General features: G+C 46.8%; 1 protein-coding gene across 1 annotated transcript; it reads left to right on the top strand.

Annotated features, from left to right (window-relative positions):
• Positions 1–5,103: 5,103 nt before the first annotated feature.
• Positions 5,104–7,298, top strand: LOC109759599 (FCS-Like Zinc finger 8). The gene is made up of 3 exons (XM_020318423.4): positions 5,104–5,398; positions 6,057–6,784; positions 6,871–7,298. Exons 2-3 carry the CDS (start codon positions 6,096–6,098, stop codon positions 6,989–6,991), a joined length of 810 nt encoding a protein of 269 aa, XP_020174012.1. The 5' UTR covers positions 5,104–5,398; positions 6,057–6,095; the 3' UTR covers positions 6,992–7,298.
• The last annotated feature ends 2,470 nt before the right edge of the window (positions 7,299–9,768 follow it).

Raw genomic sequence — 9,768 nt, 5'->3', positions numbered from 1 at the left:
AAAGAGAAGCAAAACTTAATAAGTTGGAAGAACTTGAATGAGAGCACAACACTCCTGTTGAACAGAAAAGCAAGGAAAAGAACATGATCTTGAGAAAACGAGATGATTGGTTGAAGAGAGCAACATCACAAGGCCTCCGGAGACAATGCATGATAGTTATATAGTTGGAATGAATAGAACGAAGAATGAAACCAACATCTCCTACCATAAATGAATTTGAAAGAGCATCCTTACAAAGTAGGATTGAATGGAGTTGTTTGAAAAACAACAATGGTAAAAATAAGCTTGTTGTGGGCTTATGGAAACAACTCAAAACTTAGAGGTGAATACATGCCACTAGAAAGATGAGATGATTTCGGTCGAAATCGATATAAAGATCACCGGAAACGGATGCACGGTTTGCAAATGGCAAGCAAAACAAGAATGACACGATTCTGCGATTACAGCATGATAGCACTTAGAATACATCAAGTAACTATGCCACAGCACTCCAACATAGCAACAAAGCATATGGCAGTAATCTATAGGAGATGCTTGACAAAAGATGAACACTGAGCTACGGCTAGATCACAGCAAGATGTAGTTGATGTATGAATTAATTTATGTATTGTGTGAAGTGGCGATTGTAAGCCAACTCTCGTTATCCCATTCTTGTTCATTACATGGGATTGTGTGAAGATAACCCTTCTTGCGACAATACCACAATGCGGTTATGCCTCTAAGTCGTGCCTCGACACGTGGGAGATATAGCCGCATCGTGGGCGTTACACCTCAGCCATAGGTTCTATAAAGTATGCCATGATGTATACCAGACCTATTGTGTACCTTGCCATGAGTTTGGCAAGGGGGTACAATAGTGATCCAGGAGTAGATCACTAGACAGCGGTCAAAATTATCCTTAGCTACCTAAAGAGGACTAAGAAAATGTTTCTCGGTTATGGAGGTGACAAAGAGTTCATCATAAAGGGTTACGTCGATGCAAGTTTTGACACTGATCCAGATGACTCTGAGTCTCAATCTGGATACATATTGAAAGTGGGAGCAATTAGTTAGAGTAGCTCCGTGCAGAGCATTGTAGACATAGAAATTTGCAAAATACATACGGATCTGAATGTGGCGGACCCGTTGACTAAACCTCTCTCACAAGCAAAACATGATCACACCTTAGTACTCTTTGAGTGTTAATCACATAGCGATGTGAACTAGATTATTTACTCTAGTAAACTCTTTGGGTATTGGTCACATGGCGATGTGAACTATGGGTGCTAATCACATAAAGATGTGAACTATTGGTGTTAAATCACATGGCGATGTGAACTGGATCATTGACTCTAGTGCAAGTGGAAGAGTAAAGGTAATATGCCCTAGAGGCAATAATAAAGTTGTTATTTTATATTTCCTTATATCATGATAAATGTTTATTATTCATGCTAGAAGTGTATTAACCCGAAACATGATACATGTGTGGATACATAGACAAAACACAGTGTCCCTAGTAAGCCTCTACTAGACTAGCTCATTAATCAAAGATGGTTAAGTTTCCTAACCATAGACATGTGTTGTCATTTTATGAACGGGATCACATCATTAGGAGAATGATGTGATGGACAAGACCCATCCGTTAGCTTAGCATAATGATCATTCAGTTTTATTGCTATTGCTTCCTTCATGTCAAATACAAATTCCTTCGACTATGAGATTATGCAACTCCCGGATACTGGAGGAATGCCTTGTGTGCTATCAAACATCACAATGTAACTGGGTGATTATAAAGATGCTCTACAGGTATCTCCGAAGGTGTTTGTTGGGTCGGCATAGATCGAGATTAGGATTTGTCACTCTGAGTATCGGGGAGGTATCTCTGGGCCCTCTCGGTAATGCACATCATAAGAAGCCTTGCAAGCAAAGTGACTAATGAGTTAGTTGCGGGATAATGTATTACGCAATGAGTAAAGAGACTTGCTGGTAATGAGATTGGAGTAGGTATGAAGATACTGACGATCGAATCTCGGGCAAGTAACATACCGATGACAAAGGGAATAATGTATGTTGTCATAACGGTTCGACCGATAATGATCTTCGTAGAATATGTAGGAGCCAATATGAGCATCCATGTTCCGCTATTGGTTATTGACCGGAGAGGTGTCTCGGTCATGTCTACATAGTTCTCGAACCCGTAGGGTCCACACGCTTAATGTTCGATGACGATTTTGTATTATATGAGTTATGTGATTTGGTGAATGAATGTTGTTCGGAGTCCCAGATGAGATCACGGACATGACGAGGAGTCTCGAAATGGTCGAGAGGTAAAGATTGATATATAGGACGATAGTATTTGGACCCTAGAAGTGTTCCGGAGGGTACCGGGTACATATCGGGTCAGCGGAAGGGGTTCCGGGCATTCCCGGCAAAAGATATGGGCCTAATGGGCCAAGAGGGGAAACACAACAGCCAGCAGGGGTTGCTGCGCCCCCCATATGGGCGAACCATAGGAGAAGGAAAGAGGGGAAGAGAGATGGAAGGGGAGGGATTTAGCCTCCCCCTTTCTTCCCTCCTCCCTCCTCCTTCCTTCACCCTCCGGAACTTATGAAAGGGGGAGGCCGAATTGGGGAGGCGCCCAAGTAGGATTCCTCCTACTTGGGGCGCCCCCTTGCTGCTCCCCTTCCTCTCCCACCTATATATACATGGGGAGGGGGCGCCTAGAACACACAACAACATCTGTTAGCCGTGTGCGGCGTCCCTCTCCACAGATTACACCCTCGGTCATATTCTCGCAGTGCTTAGGCGAAGCCCTGCGCGGATCACTTCACCATCACCGTCATCACGCCGTCGTGCTGACGGAACTCATCTACTTCCTCGACACTTTGCTGGATTAAGAGTTCGAGGGACGTCATCAAGCTGAACGTGTGCAAAACTCGGAGGTGTGTACGTTCGGTACTTGACCGGTCGGAACGAGAAGAAGTTCGACTACATCAACCGTGTTGTCAAACGCTTCCGCTTTCGGTCTACGAGGGTACGTAGACACACTCCCCCCTCTCGTTGCTATGCATCTCCTAGATAGATCTTGCGTGAGCGTAGCATTTTTTTTAAATTGCATGCTATGTTTCCCAACACTATTCCTTGTCTTGCTCACTACATTGTCATTCCAACCGATGTTGAGCCACAATATGTTTCATCCGTTAATTTTTTTCAATATATGAAGAGAGGCTCATGTATGTTGAATGTAAAAAGCTAGGTGATAGCTCTGGCGTGGATCTGCCGCCATGAGGCTGGTGTAATTTGTATGCTTGTGTCCTTTGGTTCATTCTTCTATTTTAATTCTTTTTTTTTTGATAATTTACTGTCAGATATGGATTTATGTGGTGATCTCACCGCCTCTGATAAATATTACATGTCGATATGCCTTCATTGCAGCCAATTCCATAATTTGGCACGAATCGTACCTCCATACATTATAATTGATTACCGTCCATTTAAAAGTTGAACAAAACATGTCTACTATTTTGTACATTCCATTTTATAGTGGTTGTGTGATCCTGTTACAATTATGTTTGTGTTATCCTTGAACCAAACAAATTCTTGGATGACGGCGGAGTTTTTGCGTCGCTCCCCTTCTGGGAGGCCCTGCCGGGGGCACATGCATGAGGATGGCACTCTTATGCGGGGATTTTGTCGACCGGTGGAGTTTTCTGTTCTATTTTGTCATCACCCCATGGTTGATTAGTTGGGTTATGCTCTGTGACGCTGACAATGCAATCTTTTATGTCGATCTTTGTCGTGTGGCAACGTTCTTCAGCTTGTGCCTTTGTTGGTGAGATTTGTGAATGGCAACTCCTTCCTAGATCTTGACCTTCCTGATTTGCCTGTAAAGCTGCTAGGTTATAAGCTGTTACATAATCATGTATCTTTTTCGTCGTTTTCTTTTTTCTTGTTGCATGTTGTTGTCCTGTGTAATCATGTCCGGTTAATGTCTTTGTTAATTCAGTCAGGCTCGCCTCGAGCCTTTTCTCTAAAAAAAAATACAATGTGCATATAATTCCTATGCGGCCCAAGATATATGCGCAGATATCGCCACGGAAGGTAAATAGATGATGCATCCAAATGACAGGTGCACAACGTTTCTATAGGTACAAACAATCTGGCCCCGCAAAAAAAAGTATAAACAATCTGGATAGCTTTAAACTGACTGATCAATGGACCCTTTCTTAAGAGCCTTGTTGTCCGGCACGTCTAGATATTCTTGATGCGGTTTGAAATATGATTTTTAGGCCGGATTAAAACATTTTCTTGTCATTTATGTCAAACCAAACTGTCCATACCAGTTATACCGTTGTGCATATGTATATGAAAGGACCACTACAACAAGTGACATTTTTACGGGAGTACACATAGTGATACTTTTTTTTGCGAATACAGTGATACACCCAATTAGAACAAAGAGATCATTCAAATGAAAACACTTTATTTTACTTTATTTTTCTTATTAAAGCAGGACCTAGAAGGTCCCGAAGCACTGGATAAAGTCATCCCAGAACATAACTGAAAGCATCTCCAGTGATATCGAAGTTAACCAATGAAGTAAACTGTTGACATAAATTAAAATAAACTAAAACCCAGCACCATTACGTCGCTAAACTTAGGCGTGTCCGGAGTTAATGTTCTCCAAAAAGTAAAAATAGTCACATGGAGCAGCACTGGAGTGCCTTCCAAGAAACACAAAAGAAAAAGGAAGAGAGAAGAAAAAATAAAAAGGAGAAGAGAAAACAAAAATAGTACTAGGGATCACTGTAGTAGTACTCTCTTCGGTCCTTTTTATTCTGCATATTAGGTTTGTCCGAAGTCAATCTCATCCAACTTTGACCAAGTTTATATAAAAAATTATAGACATTCACGTAACAACACCAATATCATTAGATTCATCCTGGAATATATTTTCATATTATATTTATTAGATATTACAGATGCTAATAATTTCAAATATAAATTTGATCAAACTTAGCAAAGTTTGACTTACGACAAATCTAATGTGCAGAGTAAAAAAGAGCGAAGGGAGTACTACTACACTACATTAGGAGAGAGGTACACTACATTAGGAGAGAGGGAGAGAGGCGAGGAGCCCCGGAGAAGGCACCGCACCCGCCCGTTGCTTTTGCATGCTGCGTGTCCGCGCCGAGGACACTTGTCTTCTCCCCATAAACACACCAGCAAGCAACCACATGGAAAGCACGGAGGGGGAGGAGCAGCAGCAGCGAGTCTAGAGCGAGAAGCAGAGTGCCCTGGAAGCCTCCCCCACCCCATTCCCCCCTTTCTTCTCCCCACCCTTCTTAGTCCCGTCGCGCGAGGAGGGGCGCCGCCGCCTGAGCGAGCATCCCCGCCCGGCCGCCGAATCGACCGCGAGGTACGCATGCACCCACTACTACTACTCTCCCTGAGTGGAAAAGATGCCGCCTCCCTTTCTAGATTTGTGTATGCTTGGCCCAGAAGTTTTTGCGGTTCTTGGCTGGTTTCCCAGTCCGGGCCTCAGATTGGACGGCTTTCGTGTACTGGTTGCTTGATTCCGCCGCGATTCGTGTCGCGTGATTTCTGGTCGGTGGTAATGCCGCCTTCGACCTTCCCTTTCGTGGCCGTCGCAGTGCCAGGTTATGGAGCTCGGAGTTTTATTGCTGCATTCCTGTAAATCCTTGTTGAAGCAGCCGTTGGGATTTGGGAGTAATAAGATTGGGGGGAGAAGAGCTTCTGCTGTTTATCCGTTTGGCTTGGTGTTCTTCCTTTTCTCACCTTGACCATGTTCAAGTGACTGTAGTTTTCGGTCTTGCTTTTTGAATTTGCAAGGATGAGATGTTTGTGCTTGGAACCGGCAGGCAGTTTGTTAGTTTTCATTAAAAAAATCATGTACCCGGTTAATCAATCATCGTTCTTTTGTTCTCTCTGATTGATTGATCCTTTGGCCCATATGAGTAAAAGCAAAAGCTGAAATTTATCTGAACTTTTCTTTGCTCTCGTCACTCACTGCTGACTGATCTGATACTAAAAAACAAACCGCTTGACTGTTTCAGAGACAACTTGCTAGTGCCTGTGCTCCTCAAGAGCAAGCCATGGACAACTGCGCCGACCAGAGCCTTGGACAGAGGAGCATTGGATTCTTCAGGGTGCCTGGTCTCTTTGTGAGGCTAAGCAGCAAAGGCCTGAATGCAGTGGACCCTGATTCAGTCTGGAGCCCAACCTCTCCTCTGGATTTCAAGAACCTGCCGTCATCAAACACCGTGGGCACCAATCTCAAGCCCACTGGATTGCTAGGCATCGAGGCTGATCTTCTGAAGCTCAGAACCGGCTCCCCGAGAGTCGGTCTTGGCCTTGTCGATGCCCTCACCGCCGATGAGGGCTCGTTGCACTTTGGAGGCAAGAACTCCTTTCTTGAATCCATCAAGCCATTTCTTGAGCTTGGGCTGCCAAAGGCGGCTGCCGATGCATCCTCGTGTCAGAAGACCGGTTCGGCTGGCCTTGGCGCCGCCATGAAGGAGAACACAGGCTTTGTTCATTGTGACTGTGAAGATGAAGAGTACACCTGCGTGATCGAGCACGGCCCGAACCCGAGGACGACGCACATCCTGAAAGGCCACACGGTGGAGGTGCCCAACGGCGTCCGTTCCAAGAGGCCGATTTTCACCATCGAGCCCATCGAGGAGCAGTCATGGCCGTCGATGCCGGCTGCTGGCGCCGCTTCTGGTTCGTGCTCCCACTGCAGGAAGCGGCTGCGAGAGGACATGGACACCTTCATGTATCTGTGAGCACTGAAACCATTTTTGCTTCCACCTGTTTTTATGTGGTGTGTTGTTCAGTTGTTGAGTTTTGTGTTGGATTGGAATGCAGGGGCGAGGCGTTCTGCAGCAACGAGTGCAGGAAGTGCTGCATCGAGGAGGAGATCGATGAGGTGGTGGTGGAGCTCATGATGCTGGATTCCGGCGGCTCCTCTGCTGGTCTGCATTGGTGAAGATTGCTTGCTTGCTAGTAGTGGTGGCGAGGAGGCGTTGCCCACAAAGCGTCTGTTCTTTCTTTATTTTGGTTTGAAACTTGGTAGGACTCAGCAGCAGGGAAGGGAGGGAGAAAAACGCTTCTCATTCTGGTTTTTGTATGAATGGAGGAGAGGTTTTGAGTTATCCAGTGTCTGCCATAGCGCAATGGCTGGACCATTTTCATGGGTATTGGGAGTATTCCTTTTTGGCGTAAGACTGGTAGAAATACTCAGATATCGATGTGCCATAAATATATTAATCAATCAATTATATTACCTTCTTATATATCTTTTAATCCTGCAAGTTGTGGCCATCCGAATTTGTTCCTGCAAGTTGTGGCCATCCGAATTTGTTCCTGCAAGTTGTGCATCGGAGCAACTCCAATGGGGCGACCCATTAAAGGCGGCCAACGTTGCGTATCCAAATGGACGCGTGTTCGTTTTTTGTCCGCGGGCGACCCATTCCCGGCCCATTTTTTAGCCTGATTTGCGTCGGTGCGGACACGCGACGGACGCGCGCGCGGTCGCCTACTCTTGTCCCCGGCCCGCTGGTCTGTGGCACATTGGCCTCCCTCCTCCTGGCCAACAAGCAACCCTCGCCCCCCGTCACCGACGCCGCCGCCCATTTTTGCGGCAACTCTTCCAGCTGTCGCCGCCTCCACATCCGCCCAGCAACGCCGCCCCTGCCCCCAGTCGCCCGCGGCCGCCGTTTTGCCGCCGGGGAGCAAACTGGTTCCCGCCGCCGTTTCCCCCACCGCACAGCCGCCCGCGACCAAGAAGACGCCTCGCCGCCCCCGCCACATACGATCGGCACGCTCGTCGGACGCTGTCACACTCGTCGAACGCCGGCAGGGCAGCTAGCTGGTCTGTGCGCGCCGCGTCTCCCCTCGTCGGCCGTCTCCTTCTTCGACGCCCGCAAGTTGTTCGATAGTTTGCCAAGGTACGAAAATGGACTCCGCCGACGAGTTCTTTTTCCACAATTTCATTTGCGACTCCGACGATTCGTCGTCCCACGACGAGGAGGAGATATTGGCTGCCGTGTTGGTCCATCACCACCTCAACAACCAGCGGCTGTTGTTCCGTGGCTCCATTCCGGGCCACCTTCCGGCGTTGAATCGTAACCGAGAGAGTGGGCATTTCCTTCTCTGGAAGGACTACTTTGATACAACAAACCCGTTGTTCAAACATCACAAATTCCGCCGCCAGTTCCGTATGAGTAGGCATGTTTTCAACCGTATTAGAGAGGGAGTGGTCGGCTATGATGACTACTTCGAGTGCAAAGAGGATGCCGTCGGCAAGATTGGTTTCTCCTCTTATCAGAAATGCACTGCCGCCATCCGAATGCTTGCATACGGAGTGCCCGGTGATCTCATTGACGAGTACGTCCGTATGAGCGAGTCTACATGCCTAGAGTCCCTGTATAAGTTCTGCAAGGCTGTGATTGATGTGTTTGGCCCTGAGTACTTGAGAGAGCCGACAGCTGCAGATACATCCCGTTTGTTGGCGATGAATGCTAGCAGGGGCTTCCCGGGGATGCTTGGCAGCATAGACTGCATGCACTGGGAGTGGAAGAACTGCCCTTCTGCTTGGCAAGGGCAGTATAAGAGACATGTCAGGGCTTGCACTGTCATACTAGAGGCCGTGGCGTCTCAAGATCTCTGGATCTGGCACTCTTTCTTTGGCATGGCTGGATCACACAATGATATCAACGTGCTTCAGCACTCGCCGGTGTTTGCTAGGCTTGCCGAAGGCAACAGCCCACTGGTGAACTTTACTGTCAACGGCCACAACTACGACAAAGGGTACTATTTGGGTGACGGTATCTATCCTCAGTGGACCACTATTGTAAAGACAATACCCAATCCTGTTGGAGAGAAAAGAAAAAGATTTGCCCAAGAGCAAGAAAGTGCTAGAAAGGATGTCGAGCGTGCCTTTGGTGTTTTGCAATCTCGATGGGGCATCGTTCGGTATCCTGCTAATACTTGGAGCACGCAGAAACTATGGGAGATGATGACTGCTTGTGTGATCATGCAGAATATGATCGTAGAAGACGAGCGCCCGGAACGTCTGTACGATCAAGGCTTTCAGTTTCAGGGTGAGAATGTTGTGCCTGAGCATGGAGTAGCGGCAACGTTTGAGCAGTTCACTCAGTTTCATGAAGACATGCGTGATTGGGAAACTCACGTGCAACTGCAAAATGATTTGGTTGAGCATATGTGGACTCATGTTGGCAACCAGTAGATGCGTCTTCTTTTATTCGTTTGCAAAACTATGTGAAACATTTTTATTTTTATTTGGCCTGTAAACTATACTATTTATTTGGGCGGACTATTTTGTTTGTTAAATTTTCATTTCATAATATGTTGAATGCAATGCAAAATTGGGCGGCCAGCCGGCCACACCTGTACATATGGGTCGGCGCGTTGGGCGCGCTGCCGACCCATATGAAAAACAGGACGGACGCCGGGCGGACGGCCGACTCAAACGGACAAAAAACGGACGAAATCGCTGTCCGTTTGAGTCGGCCTGTTGGAGTTGCTCTCATAAAGAGCCATTGTTACTCTCTGCTGCTCTCCTGAGGAAAGGTTAAAAGTGAAAACTAGTACTACAGTATGATGCTCTGCTCTGGTGGGTAGTCAGAGGCACTAACTACAGTCGCAGTGCAATTATCACCAGCTTTGCCATTCATTGTGCTGTAGCCCGCAGCTGCAGAGGGCCCTGTGGAGCTACAGTACCATGTTGCATCGACATAAGGA

This window comes from Aegilops tauschii, chromosome 3 (assembly GCF_002575655.3).
Source record: "Aegilops tauschii subsp. strangulata cultivar AL8/78 chromosome 3, Aet v6.0, whole genome shotgun sequence".
Taxonomy (NCBI): domain Eukaryota; kingdom Viridiplantae; phylum Streptophyta; class Magnoliopsida; order Poales; family Poaceae; genus Aegilops; species Aegilops tauschii.
Note: the sequence above shows the minus strand (reverse complement) of the source record. Positions and strands in the feature narration are given on the sequence as shown.

Coding starts and splice junctions, on each gene's coding strand:
- LOC109759599 (XM_020318423.4), top strand. CDS start 6,096: ATGGACAACTGCGCCGACCAGAGCCTTGGACAGAGGAGCATTGGATTC. Junction 6,785..6,870: donor ATGGACACCTTCATGTATCT/GTGAGCACTGAA, acceptor ATTGGAATGCAG/GGGCGAGGCGTTCTGCAGCA.